Source organism: Lontra canadensis, unplaced genomic scaffold, assembly GCF_010015895.1.
Source record: "Lontra canadensis isolate GAN:19392208 unplaced genomic scaffold, GSC_riverotter_1.0 scaffold44, whole genome shotgun sequence".
Taxonomy (NCBI): Eukaryota; Metazoa; Chordata; class Mammalia; order Carnivora; family Mustelidae; genus Lontra; species Lontra canadensis.
The window spans coordinates 7,612,339-7,631,279 of record NW_022631038.1 but is presented as its reverse complement, the minus strand read 5'-3'; the positions used below and the strand labels follow the sequence as shown (position 1 = coordinate 7,631,279).

General features: G+C 36.3%; 1 protein-coding gene across 3 annotated transcripts in view; it reads right to left on the bottom strand.

Annotated features, from left to right (window-relative positions):
- Nucleotides 1-18,941, bottom strand: part of RTTN (rotatin) — a 154,394-nt gene that overhangs the window by 121,213 nt on the left and 14,240 nt on the right. For 2 of the 3 annotated variants that reach the window (XM_032872250.1, XM_032872248.1), the window contains 3 exons: nucleotides 16,425-16,540; nucleotides 7,110-7,280; nucleotides 1,719-1,931 (listed from right to left, as the gene is read on the bottom strand). In XM_032872250.1, coding sequence (XP_032728141.1) covers nucleotides 1,719-1,931; nucleotides 7,110-7,280; nucleotides 16,425-16,540 — 500 coding nt within the window. Of the gene's footprint in view, nucleotides 1-1,718; nucleotides 1,932-7,109; nucleotides 7,281-16,424; nucleotides 16,541-18,941 lie in introns of those variants that run through there. The other variant, XM_032872249.1, reaches the window with a different exon arrangement.

Genomic DNA, 18,941 nt, shown 5'->3' with positions numbered 1-18,941 from the left:
ATGTCAAATTCAGGTACAACAGAATTCTCAACAGCTAACTAAGCAACTTCAAGAAATTAGATCATTCATTAAGAAAGAAAACAAATGAACATATGGGAAGGGATGGAGGAAGGATACAGGAAAATAAACCATAAGAGCCTCTTAACGATAGAGAACTGAGGGTTGATGGATGGAGGTGGCTGCAGAATAGGACAGATGGGTGAAGGATATTAAGGAGGGCACATTTTGTGATGAGCACTGGCTGTTGTATGTAAGTGATGAATCACTGAGTTCTATTCCAAAATCCAATACTGCACAGTATGTTAACTAAGTAAAATTTAAAGAGAAATTAGATTATTCAGAGACCTTGAATCCGTTCACATTTGCTTTAGTCCACCTTCTCAACCAGCAAACAAAAAATGTCAGCTTAGGTGGAAAAATGTGGGAAAAATTCCTTGCTAAATGCCCAAGAAAGTTTCCATTTTTCACCTCTAAGTAGGTATAAGGTTACAATCGAGTGGCTATTTGTTTGTAGCCCTATCTCCCTACTAACTGTAGACTCAAGGCAGGACTCATATATCTTGATGATCCATGTCCCCCTTCTACATCCTGACCGCTTCTGCAAACATAAAGGACAACCAGTACATGCATGATTAACTGACCATGCAGAATACCACAGAATTAATTCAATTTAAAGACAATTTGCACTTCTATCACAGAGGAAACAAGATGCCACTGGCACGGAGATATGGCTACAGAAAAAAGAAAAAAAGTAAGGGTAAATGAAGGAAAATTAGAGGCTGAGATAGCTTCCCCTGTAGGGAACAAAAAGAATTAAGAATTTAGTTCCCAATTTTTCAGAACTTTCAAACAGTACTTTCAAACAGTAAACACCTATTGTAGTCAGTGTCTATTTTAAGACTCACTAATCCCTTCACTGATAAAAATACTAAAAATTATAATTAATAGTCTCTCTAAAAGGGATAAACAATATATAATTATTGCTATAACATTGCACCTAAATTCATCTTACCTTAAAAACAATCTAGTTCATGGTTTTATTTAATAAAAAATCAGGCTCTCTGTGTGATTATGTACTAAGGGTTTATAAAATATTAAAGGAAACATGTGTCTATAGATAAGCACTAAAATGGCCTTTATAATTGTGTTTATGTCAATTGTCACGGTGTTCATAAACAGTAAATCACTTCAAAAAGGAACTATTAGGGACACCTGAGTGGCTCAGTGGGTAAAGCCTCTGCTTTCAACTCGGGTCATGATCTCAGGGTCCTGGGATAGAGCCTCTCATCGGGCTCTCTGCTCGGCAGGGAGCCTGCTTCCCCCCCCTCTCTCTGCCTGCCTCTCTGCCTACTTGTGATTTTTCTTCCTGTCAAGTGAATAAATAAAATCTTAAAAAAAAAAAGGAATTATTAAATATTACGACATTGATAATAATTACTGTCTTTTTAAAAACAACTGATCCTATGAATATACACCATTCATCTATCTGAAGTCTTCATTTACCTGCTTCCTTAGCGCAGTAGGCAGCACGTCAGTCCCATAAATTCTGTTTACCTTCACACATACCATATCCTTACTTTAACCTGACAAGTGACCATTCAATAATAATGTACCATCTACAATACAGTTATTACATGCCCATTGATTTGAAAGTATAGGTTATATTTTCCAAATATTTTAGCAAAGGAATATTTAGAAGATATTAAGAAAATGTTTACCTCCTTCCCAACATCAGACAGGAAGTTACAGGTACATTCAATTGAATAAACAGCCTCTGCAGTTCGTTTATAAATACTGTAGTTTTCAGAATTCAGCTGTTCCAAATATGCCCCAACAGCTTCATGAATATTTGGATATTCCAAAGAAATAGGCATGTCCAAAGAAACTAGAAATAATGCTGCTGACATAGGTTCCGGTAAAAGTTGGCCTGCCTTAATGAATAAAAAAAATTAAAAAGTTAAAAATTTTTTATGAAAAACATGGTAGACTATACGATCTTAATGTAGCTAGCTCAACTTCCTATTTTTATCATTCTCTATATCACAAAGTCTATGCTTCTCCAAAGAAAATTCTATTCCCTAACGCACTACTCACTTCCGTGTCTTGTTCACTGTAATTTTTCTCTGCCCAGAATAACTCAAGTGCAATCTTCAACACATTCCCAAAGCCTGGGATACAGGATACTTACTTCTTCCCTAAACCAACAACCAGAACTACCAACAGCCAGAACTGGACTCTCCACCTTGTTTATAACTCTGCTACTGAACCGAAAGCAGGAGGCTTTTTGATTTGAGTATTTCATGCTATGCACATAAATCCCCAGAATAATGCAATAAATTCTTGAAGACAAGCACGTCCCTACCAAAGCTGAACACATAACCCAGGGCTTATTTAACTACACGTTGAACTGAGTAACACTAAATCAACCATAACAGCAGATTGATTTGAACAGATATTGAATTTTTGTTTAGTTTGTATTTTAGAGGGAAAAGGGGAAATTCAACAATATTTAAATAGTTCTAGAACACCCAAAGAAAACTGACCCTTAATTAGTATAAAACCACAGGCTCAAATTTTATATTATACATTTTTTAACCTTAATCAACTAACTTAAAATTGAAAGAACTGTTTAGGTTCTGGTTTTTTAACAATTAGAGCTTAGTGACAGGATTCTATGAATCAATTAAAAAACACAAAGGATTAAAAATTCAATGTTTGGAGAAAATCATTTGGCAGAGCTCACTACTTTGGCTGAAATGATGTCTTTATTAAAGTAGGTTTGGTCACCATTCATTTCATGAATAACCTATTTTAAGGATAATTAGTTACTACCTGAAAATCTAAGATTAAGGACTGAATCAGCTAAATAATGCTTCTCAATGAAATAAAGTTGCCAAATAAATATCAGAAACTAAAGGAATCAAATTTTTAGGTTCTTAACCATGGGGGAAAAAAACACCCAGCTATTAAGATAGCAGCTTTTAGAAAGTCAAGAGAAATTTCATGATTCTATGAAGAACTCTCTTAGTGGGGAAAAAAAAAGAGAGGCAAACTGAGTTACCTGATCACCTATTATTTGCTCACTCAGGAAAAAATTATTGGGCCCCTACTGTATTCCCCTACTGTATGCCAGATCCTGAGGGCACAGGAGGAAGCAAACAGAGCCTCTGCCCTCAGGAAGTAAACATTCCAGTGAAGAAGGCAGAGTAAATCAATGTATTTCATAAGACATCAGGTGTGATCAGTAATGCTAAGAAGGGAAACAAGGGACGGGAACGATGGAGAGGAAGAGACACAATGGGGAGTAGAACAGGGGAATGGAAGTGTTACTACTCCAGAGCAGAAGGGTAAGGCCTCCCTGATAAGGCAACATTGAAATGAAGACCTGGAGGAGTGAGGAGTCATGTGGATTATCTGGAGGAAGAGCATTGGTAGAAGAGGGAACTACAAGTACAAAGACCCAGAGACACAGTATATCTGGATCCAAGGAAGCCAGCGCAGGGGCAAACTGACCACATCAGGTAAGGCTTTGGCTCATCTTAAAACCTGTCTTTGGAAAAAGCCCTGGAAAATTTCAAGCAAGCATTAAGAACAGTCTGTAGGGAAAAGATTAAACAGTGCAAGGGGGGAAGGTGGAACATCAATGATGAAGTTACCACAACAATCCAGGCAAGAAAGGTGCTTGAACTTTGGAAACAGCAGTGGGAATGGCGAGAGGTGTTCAGATTCCAGACAGATGTCAAGGAAGAAATGACAAATTCTGCAGAGGGACTAGATCTAGGTGTGTGTGAAAGACAGAAATCAAGGATGAATCTAAGCATTCTTGCTTAGTTGTGATCAACAAAAAACTAGAAGAATGAAGGTGCTACCTACCCAGAGAGGGAAGACTGTAGAAAGAACAGAGCAGAAGTGAAGAACTGGGGTTGAGACACACTTTGCTGGAAACATCAACTGTCACCCAAGTGAAAATGTCAAAAAGGATGGTGAATAAATTGCGAGTTTGCAGTTCGGGTGACACATATGTACTGGAACTACAAATCCAGGAGGTGTCAGCAAATTGATGGTATTTAAGACCACAAATGGAATGATGTCTCCTGAGGACCTTGGTCAGTCCTGGGGTTCTACTCCTTTCAAAGGTTAAGAAGAGAAGGAGGAATTAGCGAAGGAGAGTTTGTGAGTTGGGCACTATGCTAAGATATCAAATCCTCAGGGATCTAATGCCAAAGGCACTGTTTTTTCATTTTAAAAGACCTTTCTCCAACTCTAATCAGAAAAGTAAGAGTAGCTGATGTGAGAATTAAGCACTGAGCAGACTTCTAGCATATCTCACTTATTAAATATTAATGTCCTTTCTTTCTTCTTTTCACCCCAACACTAAGGAATTCTGACATCTTCACTCTTTGTCCCTACATCTGAAACTTCATCATCTCAGCAACTCAGAGCACCATGCTACAGACTCAAGTTTAGTGCTGCATGGGGCAATGGACTGATCAGTCAACAGACTAAAGACCGCTGTCCTATGTACACAAGCATTAGTCACATGTCAGTCAGAACTAAAAGTGAAGATACACCAGTGCCAGTCCATCACCACTATTAGATACAAACAATCAACAACATCATTTCGTGTGCCAAGTGGGGAAGGGGCAAAACACTGCTCTCTCTATGCCTTCCCACTCTGATCATGCACGGTATCATCCAAAGGACTTGTTAGAACACAGACTTTCAAGTCCTAGTCCAGAACTAAAGGATGGGAATACGCAAGATCCTAGGTGACCCATCTGCACATTACACTTTGAGAAGTGATGCTCTGAAAGAGCCAAAGTCTTGTGGTACAAACCCTTCCCCTCTCAGTCAGCGAGCTAGGAAACAGTCACAGAAGCTCCTAGGATGCTCTGGATCCTGCTTCCAGCACAGGGCCAGTATTTTTAGCTCTTAGTTTCTACCAATTTGGTTTATCCAAATAAATTATTTTTCATAGGATTACTAATGTATCACATTAGCCTGTACATAGGTATCATCCAAAATCTTTTCAAACCAATAATTATCAACTTCAAAAAGGCCTTCAAGAACATTTTGTCAAAACTTTCAAATCCAGGAAATCTCTACACAGATTCATGTTATCATTTTCTAACTTCCGAATTACATATTTGGGAAGTGGCAACTCAAATATTTAAAAACCACTTTCCAGGCTGAAAGTTTCAGAATCCAAACTACACTTCAACTTTTGGTGGGCGAGCAACAGGCAGAGGGCAGCATAATCTTGTATTCATATAAACTAAAAGAAGATATTTGACAGCAATGGCAAAGGATTTTTGTTCAGATCTCATTTTAAAGTTCTTAATCAATCAAAGCAATTACAATGATCTAAAAACCAATACCCTAATAACCATCTCCTCCGTGGCCTTATTTACCACTCTAATGAAGTGCCAAGTTATGTATTTAAGAGAGCTATCAAAATTCACAAATACTTATTTGCCTTCAAAAACAAAAACAAATAAATAAAAAATAACTTCAAAAAGTAAAAAAGGCATGAAGCTTTATATTATTCTATCACTCAAGTAACTCAAAACAAATCATTGATTGCTACTTGAATTGGTTCTTGCCCAGAAAGCACAAAAATGAAAAAAAATCTATAATCAAAAAGAAATAAATAAAACTGTATGATATAATTGCTAAGTTTTCTATCAATATTTCAACCTATAGATTGATCATCTGTAATACTTAATAACAAGTTACTGTAGCACCACTAATTTTTCAGTTATGTATTATGTAAAGTGAGACTTCCATATTTTAAATGCAATTACAATCTTATATGACTGAAATTCTTCAATTAATAATACTTTAAACATTGGAAAATTTCCTCAAAGCATAAAATGCCTTCAGATTAGTCACTTCTTCATAGTAACTAATGAATGAAAGTTAAAAATTAAAATTAACAAAAGTGATGCTCTTTTCCCTAAAGCAAAATACTAAATTTAATATATAATGTTTGGGGTATGCCTGGGTGGCACAGTTAAGAATCTGACTCTTGGTTTCAGCTCAGGTTGTGATCTCGGGGTGGTGAGATTGAGCCCTACGTCAGGCTCTGTGCTCAGCACAGAGTCTGCTTAAGAGTCTCTCTCTCCTCCTCCCTCTGCCCTTCCTGCTTGTGCATGCACTCTCTCTCTCTCTTTCAAATAAATAAATAAATCTTTACTAAAATTTGATGTTTTGTTCTTGCTTTCCCAGGTGATCTGATAATATAGTGCATTTAAAAGTGTTATGAAAAAACAGAGTTTAGCCTGTATGCTCTTCAGAATCTCACAAAACAAAAGGGCAAATGTCTATAACAAAGGACAATAAAAGAACAGGAAATAGTTCTTTAGTTGCAGTAATTTCTCCTATACCTTTATTAAAACATGCCACACCTTTCTTTTTGCTCTAAGTACACTACAAAACACTTGTGCGTGAATCACTCGAGATATTTTACCACTAACATTGAAATTGAGAGATGATTTAAAACAAAGATGGACACCTACTAAAATAATCTTTAACATAGTTATAAAATGGAATCATATTTTGCAATAAAAACTTAATGAACTGCTATTAGCAACAACAGTGATGAACCTCAAAAAAGACCTTGAGCAAGTTCATACCTTAGAATTCCATTTATGTAATGATGAAAAACAGACAAATTGATCTATATTGACAGAAATCAGAAAGGAGGAGTTCAGCATGAAGGGAGGAAGGAGAGGTAATGGATGAGAAGGGACCTCTAAAATGCTGGTAATATTCTATTTTATGTTCTGGGGTAATGGTCACTTTTTAAACACAGATATATTCACTTTGTAAAAATGTATGAAACTATGTACTTTTCTAAACATGTTACACTATAATTTTAAGTTATCTAAAGAAAAAAATTTTTTAGAATTAATGTTTTTTCTATCAAATGATTTGTCAAAACTATTCAGAAATGTTAGTCTTTCTCAATGTAATCTTCGTACAGCATGACATGATCAGAAGAAATACATGACAGAGCACTTCTTGTAATACTCCAAAACTAAGCAACATTAAGCAACTGAACACACAGTTCAGTTCAAAAACACACAAAGCAACGTTACCTGCCTTACCTTTTCAACAGGGAGAAGCATCTGCAGCACCCGGACTGCGAACAGTGAAACGCTGACAAAGGCCATTCGGTGGTGCACCAGCACGACCTCTGGTTGGTCCAAGCTCACTCCGCTTTTGTGGTAGCACATGGTATCTCCCAGGGACCCCAACACCATGAGCAGTTTTTCTTTCTGCAGACATTTAAACATGAAATAGGAAAAAAAATTTCAGGGATCCAGTATGGAAAATTTCACAGAGAATAATTTAAAATATTATGACTAAAGAACAAAAACTAAAACAAAAATTTATTCCTCCCTATAAGAATAATCTATACCAGGATGCCAGGGTGGCTCAGTCAGTTAAGCAACTGCCTTCGGCTCAGGTCATGATCCCAGGGTCCTGGGATCGAGTTCCGCATGAGGCTCCTTGCTCAGTGGGGAGTCTGCTTCTCCCTCTGCCTGCCGCTCCCCCTACTTGTACTTGCTCTCTCGCCCTCTTTCTCTGACAAATGAATAAATAAATAAAATCTCTAAAAAAAAATAAATAAATAACCCATACCTGCTGAAATAATTTAAAGCAGTACAAATGAAAACTAAGCATACCTAAAGTTTTTTCAAACAATATATCTAAAAAATAATGAATAAAAATAAACAAAATGCCAAAGCTAAATGAAACATAAACTCCTAGTTTCTAGTGCTTAATTATTCTAACTTCAAAAATGAGCATGCAGAGGCGCCTGGGTGCCTCAGTCATTAAGCGTCTGCCTTCGGCTCAGGTCATGATCCCAGGGTCCTGGGATCAAGCCCCATATTGGGCTCTCTGCTAGCGGGAAGCCTGCTTCTCCCCCTCTCACTCTCCCTGCTTGTGTTTTCTGTCAAATGAATGAATAAAATCTTTAAAAAAAATCGGCATGCAAAACTCTCATGAAGTACTTATTAGGCTTACTATATGGTCAACAGTGGCAGACATAATGGGAAAATGCATTAGTACAAGAGACATCCCTGAACTCAAACTGATCCTACAATTACAAAAGAAATGAAACAGGGAAAGTCAGATCATTATAAAACAATTACATATAAAATTGTATGAACTCTCCATGTAAAAAGATTGTCTCAAGGCAAATGTTCTGCCATCATATATTTATAGGTAACTTAGTACTTAACTAGAAGCTATATCCTTTAAGTTGAAAGGCATACATAAAATACCAAGAGAAAACTAAAACATAGCTAACTTGCAAATCATAACAATACAGACCAAAATACATCTTACATATGTCGACATGCCCCTGTAAACAAGCTGGTAAAAGGACAGCATCTGTAAAACGAGCATTGGAGATCTCACACTCACCTTTCCACTGAGAATATAGGAAAATAAAAATAGGAAATAACCTATAAACTAAGGATAAAAATGTATGCCAGAATTTTTTTATTCAAGGATAAATATATTAAAAGCAAAACTAAAAGGTATAAGGCCTAAAAAAAAATTATGTAAAGGATCAAAGCCACAATAACATACAGCTTCACATCCATTAGGATGGCTATTATCAAAAATAATGGAAACCAGCAAGTGTTGGCAAAGATGCAGAGAAACCGGAACCTCTGTGCATTGCTGGTGAATATGTAAAATGGTCAAGTCACTACGAAAACAGTATGGCAGCTCCTCAAAAAATTAAACATAAAAATACTATATGATCCAGCAAATTCACTTTTGCATAATATATCTATGAGAATTGAAAGCAGGGACTCGAATGCATACATGTACACCACTGTTCATAGTAACAGTATTCACAATGGCCAAAAGGTGGAAATGTGTCTATCAACAGATGAACAGATAAATGAAATGTGGTATGCCGCATATATATATGGTGAAATATTATTCAGCCTTAAAAAGGAATGAAATTCTTAAAAAAAAAAAAAAGTACCAAAATTCTGACACATGACATAACATGGATGAGCCTTGAAAATATTATGCTAAGTAAAATAAGCCAGATACAGAAAGAATGATATTTTGTGATTCACTGCACTTACATGAAGTACCTACAACAGTCAAACTCATAAAGAAAAACATACAATTGTAGCTGCCAGGGGTTGGGGAAAAGAGTTACCATCTGGGGTACAAATTTTTGGTTCGAGATAATGGAAAAGTTTTGGAGATAAACAGTGTGATTGTATAACAATGTGAATGTACTTAATGACACTGAATTATTAACTCAAAAAGGGTTAAAATGGTAAATTTTATGTTATATATATTCTAACACATACACAAAACACAAATTACGTAGATGAAAAAACATTATTTACATGGATCATTTGATAGTGTTGATTTTTAAAACAAACACAAAATTAAAATTATGATACTTTCCAAATCATTGCAGAAGTAAAAGAGAAGAAAAAATATTCTCTACAGTAAAAAAATTTTAAGAGGAAACAAAAGAAATAGCAAAAATTTTCAAGAGAAGACCATGCATAACTGTGCTATAAAAAGTTTAATTTTTCCTCTAAGTCAAATATGATTTCATGTTAAAGTAAAAAACAAAATAATTGACACATAAAAAGATACCTTCATCTTTGTGCATAAAAGGCTAAAAATTAAATATGTAGTGAAATATGAATAAAAAAATCTATGAAATAAGAATAACAAATAATTCAGGGGAAAAAATTAGATAAAGGGGGTCATGTTCTCTTGATGAAATGCATAATTAAGAGTAAACACCGAAAATGAGTTGACTCTGTGGGATCTGAATAACATACAGTATCAAGCAAAACCTGTCACTGAAACAAAGATGGTCTTACAGGATTTAATCCAGTCATTTTTAACTTAATTCATAAATAAGAAGATATAAACTTTGAACATTTCAAAGAATACAACTCCTCATGTGTCCAAGAAACACTGACAAAAACCATTTACTTAACCAAAAAGAAAACTTCAAAATAATTAAAAGTTAATAATTAAAAATTAAAGGTATCTTCTCTAACCCAAAGAAAATAAAACTAAAAATTAATGAAATTTAAACCAGAAGCCATTATATTAATAATTACCAGTCTGACGAAAACAAACTAAAAACACAGAAACCATCTTACAATTCTGACGTGCAATACTTCCACACAGCACCTCTCCATTAAATTAATACTTTCATACACTTACAAGCAACCTATCTGCTATTCAACATTAACTTAATTTAAAATCTCAGTATTGTAGAGCTTTTTCTAAAAATCTATTTATTTGTGGGCACTTGGGTGGCTCAGTGGGTTAAGCCGCTGCCTTCGGCTCAGGTCATGATCTCAGGAGCCTGGGATCGAGCCCCGCATCGGGCTCTCTGCTCAGCGGGGAGCCTGCTTCCCTCTCTCTCTCTCTGCCTGCCTCTCCGTCTACTTGTGATCTCTGTCAAATAAATAAATAAAATCTTAAAAAAAAAATCTATTTATTTGTGAAACAATTTCAAGTAACCTTAATAATTCCAATGATAACGTTGAATGCTTCTCAAGATAGTATAAAAAGAAAGTACTATGAAGAATCAGCTTGCAATTTTCACCATTTCCAACATTTCTTCTAAGCAAAAAAAAAAGTTTGTTTTAATGTTTTAAGAAAAGAAAGGACTGAAAACAACAGAAACTGGTCCACAGTTTTAATTCGTTGGGCTAGAAATGTTCAAAATGCTGTGAAGTAGTTGATGGAGAGGGTGAGGGAGGCCAGTTTTCAGAGGATATTTATGGCTTTTACAAAAGAAGTACAGAATTAAACAGAGTAGCAAAATATTCCAAATGTTCTCAATAAAACAGAATTTACAGTGTAAACACAATTTCTCCACTATCTGCACATTACAAAATAGGTAGTAGATCCTGTGAAGGCTCTGAAATAGGTAACTGGATCGGGCTCTGCCCAGCCCCCCCCACCCCCACCCAGCCCCATGCTTCCAGCCCCACACTCCGTACCTCCTTCCCTCCCTTTCCTGTGCAAACCTCCCCAGGCATTCTTCTGGGGAAGAGCAAGCCCATCCGGCCTTCAGAACGGAGGCCGAACTTCGGCACCAGGCAGCACACCCTGCAGCCCAGTGTCTCTCGACGTCTCCCACCTTGAGTTCTATGCGGTATGGCTGGCATGGCCCCACCACACCTCCCTGTCACCACCACTATCCTGTCATTCCCTTCCCCTCTGCCAGATAAAACCCTACCTTCACTGCTTAGCCAAATCATACTTATAATTTAAGACTCAGCTCGGTAATGATTTACAAAAAGTGCCCCCCGCCCCGAGATTCTAAGATGGCAGTGTTGTCAAGGCATCCCTGGCAATAAAACATGATTGAAAACCTAGACTCTAAAATGACCCTAAAAAAGAAAACTGAGACTCCATTTCTTCATCTGTAACATGTGTTATCTGCCTTACAGGGCCGTGATGATTCAGTGACTTCATAAACACAGAGTGCTTAAACGGGGACTACAACAGAGTAACTGCTATCCTTAAACGGCCCCTTTAAGTGTTATTCCTGTATACTTACCTTGGTTTTACTGGTGTCACAGCAGAAGTGTCTATCTTCCACAAGAGTGAAAAGAGCTGCCTCTTATTCATCCTGCACCCGCAGTGCCTAGCGTATAATGGGCAATCCAGAAATGTTTGGTGAACTAAAATAACCGTCTCTGAACTGATGGCAGCAGCAGGGGAGGCCTATGCTAATTAGAGATTCCACTCACCCAATTAGAAATTCACAGTCGGCTTCACTTACCCTTACTGAGCCCTCACTGGGTACAAAGCCCTTCTCTCTAGATGCGATCCCAATGCTCTCAGCCCCACTTGAACTCCAACCAGCAATTCTTCAACATGCCTGAATAGCTAAGTTACCCACTCACAGCAGGTCAGATGGGAATGGGGAAGCAACGAGTCATAAAGGAGGAGAAAAGACTGTTTTTCATGACACTGCAATGACAGGAGCGAGAGAGGAGAAGGGCAAAGCATGAACGAATGGCAGACAGCCCCCAGGGGTCTGGTGTTATCTGGCATGAGCTAAAGATCCTCACTTCTTGAATCTAACTTATCATGTGAATGAAGTTAAAACAGACTGATTTCAATGGGAAGCAAAGAAGGTATGTCATACTTTAGGTCAACCTAACTTTTATAAGTGCTTAGCAAATTTATCTTAACAAAACAGTTCATTAATTTTTTTTTCTTTTATTTACTTCACGGGAAATAAAAATATTCAATGCAGCAGATTGTGGGGGGTGCTTTTGACTATGCTTACACAAACTGAGCCATGGAGCTCCAGACATGACTATTACTAACACCATTGGGAAAAGTCTAGAGATTTGATTACATATCCTCAGGTGTCTACTTTCTGAATTGGTAGTAACACACTATTTTGTTCCTTTAACGACAACAAAAATACTGCTTCCATCTTCCTTTTTAAACTCGATAAAAGTAGGGACATTAAGAATTCTATTGTTGCTTCTACTAATATATACCCAAAGGCATGAGATTTTTTTCCTTAGGAGGCATTCATTCTTTTAAACAAGTAAAAGTAAATCAAATATAATTTTAAGCAGTACTGTTTTATTTAACATTTCTATCATACCAATTGGCACTTCTACAACAGATTTAACCTTTAAAGTAAAAATAATTCATTGAATCATAAAAGATCAGCAGCCAAAAGTTAAAAGTGAATGACTAACTTTTAGAGATAAATGTTCTGGCCAAGAAAATTCAAGTTAATTTAAGAAGCAACCGATAAAACATTCTTCACACTTCTAAGAAAAAAATCACTTGTTGAAAACCTTCAATATGTGAAAATCTTCAAAAAGTACTACCAAATAGTATGATAACCTTAAGGACTAAAAAAAAACTAAGATTAAGAACTATTATTCCTATATTATGGGTAAAGAAATTGAAGGACTTGAAACAATATATTATACCTATTGTAAAATATGTGTTTCTCTTTTCAAGAGGGGTGTGTGTGTGTGTGTGTGTGTGTCTTAAGGTTTGGGTTTTCCACACACAGGTATTGGTATTAAGTAAACATCAGTATTTTCTTTGTTTTTTAGGTTCTAACCTCTATTTACAAGGATCAGGCAGTCCTAACACAGTTTAATACAACAAAGACAGACCTAGGTCAAAATAACATAAAGAGAAAAAAACCAGCAACTCAGGGAATATATATTCTTGTAACTAATAACTTTTGCTTCTGCTTCTCTGACAAGGCAAGCATTAAAAAAAAAAGAGAGACATAAGTTACCAATTTACATTAATAGAAGAGATAGAATGTCAGTTCTTCAAAGAAATCACTTGATAATTTTAAGACAGAAGGTGTAAAACGACAAATGATTTATGACATATTGAAATGTAAGAAAGAATATGATTTCCATTTACACAAAGACGTACTGCTAGTTTACACATTTAAGAAAATATTAAGAAAATAATAGGTTGTAACCTAACATTCCTGAGTTCCCTGTACACATGTTGATCACTCATGTGAAATATTACTTATCAAAACATTTTTCAAAAAAATACATAAATAAAACCATATTCTCCAAAACTATCTTCTCTACTGAAATACAAATAGCAAAGAACATGGCATCGAGTAATAAAATGAACTACTGATACACACATCAACATGGCAGTATCTCAGAGTAATCCTATCGAAAGACAGCAGACAAAAAAGCATATGAATTCTACAAAGAAAATTCTAGAAAATGCAAACTAATCTATATATGTATATCCATATGTCAATGTATCAAGAAACTTTTTAAAACACCTGCAACTTATATCAATTATACTTCAATGAAGTTGTTAAACACCCACACAAATATATATTCACACACATACATATGAACAAACAATGAATAATGTGCAAAATCTATATGAGAAAAATATTCTTGAAAGACAAAAAAGTAGACTTCAAGAAATGGAAAGGTAGAGCATGTTTTTCCCAAGGTGTGAAGAAAATCTTTCTATGATCCAAAATCTAGAACAGATTAAAAAAAAAAAAAAACTGACAAAGTCAGCTACATAAAAATTAACAAATGAAGGGGTTCCTGTGACTCAGTCGGTTAAGCATCCAACTCTTGATTTTGGCGCAGGTCATGATCTCAGGGCTGTGGGATGGAGTCCTCGCTCAGTGGGGAGTCTGCTGAAGATTCTCTCGGTGCCTCTCCCTCTACCCCTCCCATCTGGGCTCACACTCTCTCTCTCAAATAAATAAGTCTTTTCAAAAAATCAAACAAATGAATAAAAGATGTTGCACTCACCAAATCATCATTAGGAAAGTCAAGAAGGAAGGGAGGAAGGGAGGGAGGGAAGGAGGATGGTAGGAGGAAAGGAAAGAAGGCAGGCAGGTAGACCTGAGGAAATAAAATTGCAATTTGTCTTGGAAAGTCAATGTCCTTTTAATACATAAAAGCTCATAGAAATCAGTTAAAAGAACAAAAGACCAATGACCCAAGAGATAAAAAAGAAAAAGAAAAGAAAATGACCCTTAAAGTTACAAAAAGATGCTCAGCTCTACTCATAGAGAAGAGCAAATTAATACTACACTGGTATTATATATACCAGTGTATATTAACATATACACTGGTATAATACTATATCTGGTAAGTATCTCACTTACCAGAATGGCAAAAATCTGAGGTTTGACTATAATCCCTACTGCTGAGTGTGTAGGAGAAAACACCTTCTAATAAACTGCTGGTCAGTGAATGAAATGGTTATACAGGAGAATGCAACAGTATCTAAGATTTAAAATACACATACTTTTTCAATTTAAGTATAGTTGATACACAGAGTTACATTTAGATTCAGGTATACAACACAGTGATTCCACAACTGTATACTCTGTGCTATGCTCACCAGTAGAGCAACCTGTCACCATATAATGCTATTAAAGTGTCACTCATCATATTCCCTATGCTGTACTGCTGTACCTCTCACCCCCACAAATTAGACATTCCCTAACGAGAAGCCTGTACCTCTCACTCCCCTTCATCCATTTTGCTGATCCCCACAACCATCCTTCCTCTGACAACTGTTTGGATGTGCAACAATCCTGTAACTTAAAGAAATCTACCCTAGAGACACACTTGTACATGTATGAAATGACATATGCACGTTATTCACAGCACACAATCTGTATTAGCAACTGTGTCCAACAATAGGAGACTGGAGAATAAACACACACGGAGACACTTGTAGCCTATAAAACAGAACGACGAACACCTCCATGTGTGAACATGAAAAACTCTCCATACAATATATTATTCCATGCACACGGGCTCTATTTTTAAGGTATAAGAACAAGGTGGAAAACCACATGTGACATACTACCTCTTATGTAAGGTGTGAGAAGAGCGATGACAATCTACATGCTTACTTGCTTATATTTCCAAAAACTAAAATAAAAATGGAAAAAATAAACAGAGAACAGGATGACAGGGGAACATCTCTGAATTACATGTTTATGAGAAAATAATTCCCAAAAGTAAAAATAAATTAAAACAAATATAACCGTATAAGAAATTGTTAACAGAGAAAAGAATTCTCTCAAGTGACTTTGATGCACATTTTTTTACTGTATATTCCTTTTTCTTTTAAAGATTTTATTCATTTATTTTAGAGAAGGAGAGAAAGTACATAAGAGAGAGCTTGAGTGGGGGGAGGGGCAGAGGGAGAGAGAGAATCTCAAGCAGACTGTACGCTCAGCACAGAGCCCAACACGGGGCTCAACCTCATGACTCTGAGATCATCACCTGAGCTGAATCAAGAGTTTGGTGCTCAACCACCTGAGCCACCCAAGTGCCTCTTGACTGCATATTCTTAGTGAGATTTAGTCTGAGTCAAAAAGAACTGCCAAGAAATCTTGACCATTATCAGTCACTGACCACAGTGATACTAACACTGCTATTCTGAAATTACTTAGTATGTGCTGAAGGTTAAAGCTAATAAGCTTTATTGCCAAAAACTAAGACTTTCTATAAGCAACAGTACAAAATATGAGCAAGGAAATATAAGGTTAAAATCAGAAAAATAGCAATCTGAGCTCATTTTTTAAAATATATATTTCCTAGTTCAAGTACTAAAAAAAAAAAAAAAAATTGTAAAACAGTAGCTATAAGGACCCCATTGGCCTGTTTTTAGTCTCAGTATATATCCCCCCATGACAAGTAACCAGAATAATTAGTTAAAGTAACCAGAATTTCTAGTGAAATGGTTTGTTCCAGAATGCACAAAAAAAGCCTGGGACATAGTGGTTAGAAAGAAAGCTTTCAAAGACTAATGAGACAATGAAACCGGCTTAAAAGGACCAAAATAAAATAAAACACTATTTACCATATCCCAAGGAAAATACTGATTCTCACCATGTCTATAGCAAAAAGGCTGTTGTCATCCCAGATGTCTTCTGAAATTGCTTCACCAATAAGTATCAGATCCTCTGCAAGCAATTCCAGAACTCTTATTATCACTTGTCTACTACCTAGATATATAAACAGGAGAGAATTTAAAAAGTTAACTTTCAAATGAACAGCTACATAGCATACTGCTCAATCCTCTAGTCATGCCCCCAAACTCCTATTTCTTTTTATTTTTTGATGTCTTTAGAATCACTGAAAGAGATGAATAGGGAAGTCACAATCTACAACAACCATTAACACCTCTGTTGCAATCACAATACTATTTACAACAAATTCAACGTGCTCATAAATGAGAAAGATATTCAAAAAGAAAGTAGCAAAATCTAACTAAAAATACTGTGAGGTAGATTATATTTTGCTAATCCAGAGACTTTCCAAGTTACACGTAATATGTAACAAAGCACCAGGTTAGGTTTAGAAAATACATTCTCTGAATCTTAGCACTAGAAGGCCCTTATCAGAAGTAAGTATCACACCACAGCTGAGTGGTCTGGGAAGCTGAGCTTGCACTGGACCAACTAAAGGAATAAATGTGCATGATGGCATTTCCTGAAGAAATGTCAAGAAAATCCACCTCAAGCAGGTTATCAAGCCTCTACGGACTTAAAACTCTATAAAAATTCCAAAAGAGGGGCACGTGGGTGGCTCAGTTAGTTGAGGATCTGACTCTTGATTTCAGCTCAGGTCATGACCTCTGGGTCCTGGGATAGAGCCCCAAGTCAGGCTCCCTGCTCAGCAGGGACTATGCTTAAGTATTCTCTCTACCCAACCACCCCACCCCGCCTCGCCCTGCCCCCTTGCTCATATGCTCGCACACTCTCTCTCTCTCTCTAAAATAAGTAAGTCTTAAAAAAAAAAAAAAAAATTCCAAAGAAACTGTTCTGTCACACCCACCAAAGCAATCTCTTTTTTCCACAGAGACAGAATAACAAAGCAACTCTACTATCCATAAGGTGAACATTCAATCAAGACTTCCCACATACCAAAGGTCAGTTTCCTATGACTAAAAGTAAAGCAAACTACAAGATCGTAAGGGTCTAGAGTAATTGTCCCATTAGAACAGCTGGAGCAAGTCCTCTTAGAAACCTCTTATGATATTGAACAATTACAAATTATGCAATAATTTATCACAAAAGGTCAAGAGAACACTTAGAAAATTTTATGTACCAAGCTATAGCTTTATAATTATCAATCTGACTTTTTACAGCAAATTAAGAAAAGGTTAAATAAGAAATCATTAAATCTAAAACTGTTCTCAGTAGAGCATGCAGACAAACATATATACTTCATGATGCCAAAGTTCAGCCTTTCTTTATTTCACACTACTAGTACATGAATTAATATGTGCTTCTAACTCCTGGAAGCAGAGTTACTCAGTCAGTGCTAAGTTAGGGTTATTCAGGTTTCCTCAGGATAGAAACATTTTTAATGCTTCCCCATTATAGACCTCCGTCCTGCTTCCCACCCCACTACACCTCCAAACAGGCAAAAATTAGACACAGTGCTTGAGAAATCATTGAAATAGGATAGATTTTTTTAATTGAGCCTGTACAGATCATAAAATACATATCTTGTTTATCTTGTATTTATGTCTTGACAGTTTATCAGCTACTGAAAATGAATAGTTAGAGAACAAAAAAATCATTACTGCTTCCAAACCTTTCTGTACCTCACAAAATGCAAAGTGCTTAGGAACATGGACATTGGCTTCAGAAGAACCTTGGTTCAAGCCTCTGTTTTAGCTGTTTGACTTTGGATAAGCTTCTCAACCACTCTAAACCTCAGTTTTCTCATTTGTGAAATGGGGATGAAAGTAGCAACTACAGCTTTTGGAAAGGTATGATGGGACGGTGAGAGGAATGCATGAAATCATGCACACAAAGCCAGCAGGAACTGCTGTTCTAGTTCTAAAGTCTCTAGACTTTAGAGTCTAGAGCCAGTCTCTAGACTGGCCATATTATTACTGTTCCTATCACACTTCACTGAAATTACAACTATATTACAATGTATACTTAAGTACTTGAGTATATCTTTGCAGATTAACTAGCACACTTGAGAGAAAAAGCAACCCCAGAATGCTAGGTTTTTTGAGTTTGGGGTCTGTTTTTTTTTTCCTTAGAAAAAGAAATAATTGCAAAGGTAAGAATCCAGTTTGGGGTTTGTTTTTCACATTTTCATGGCTTAACTACGAACTGAGTGGGAAGACTGAGCAACTGAGAGCAACTCAAAAAGTTTCGAAAGGGCAAAAGCCAAAGAGTTGTTTATCCTGCTCTGTTCATGCCGGCCCACCTTCTCTAACTTACTCTGGCTGCAGTGTTTGTTCAGTGCTTACGTTTCGAGCAGCCAAACAGAAGTGGAATCCTGTGCAATAAAAGTCATAAATGGAAGGGAATATTCCATCCAAACACTGGTCACGGCATCCACGTTTAATAAAACTTTATTAAGTGCTTAAGAATTTGTATT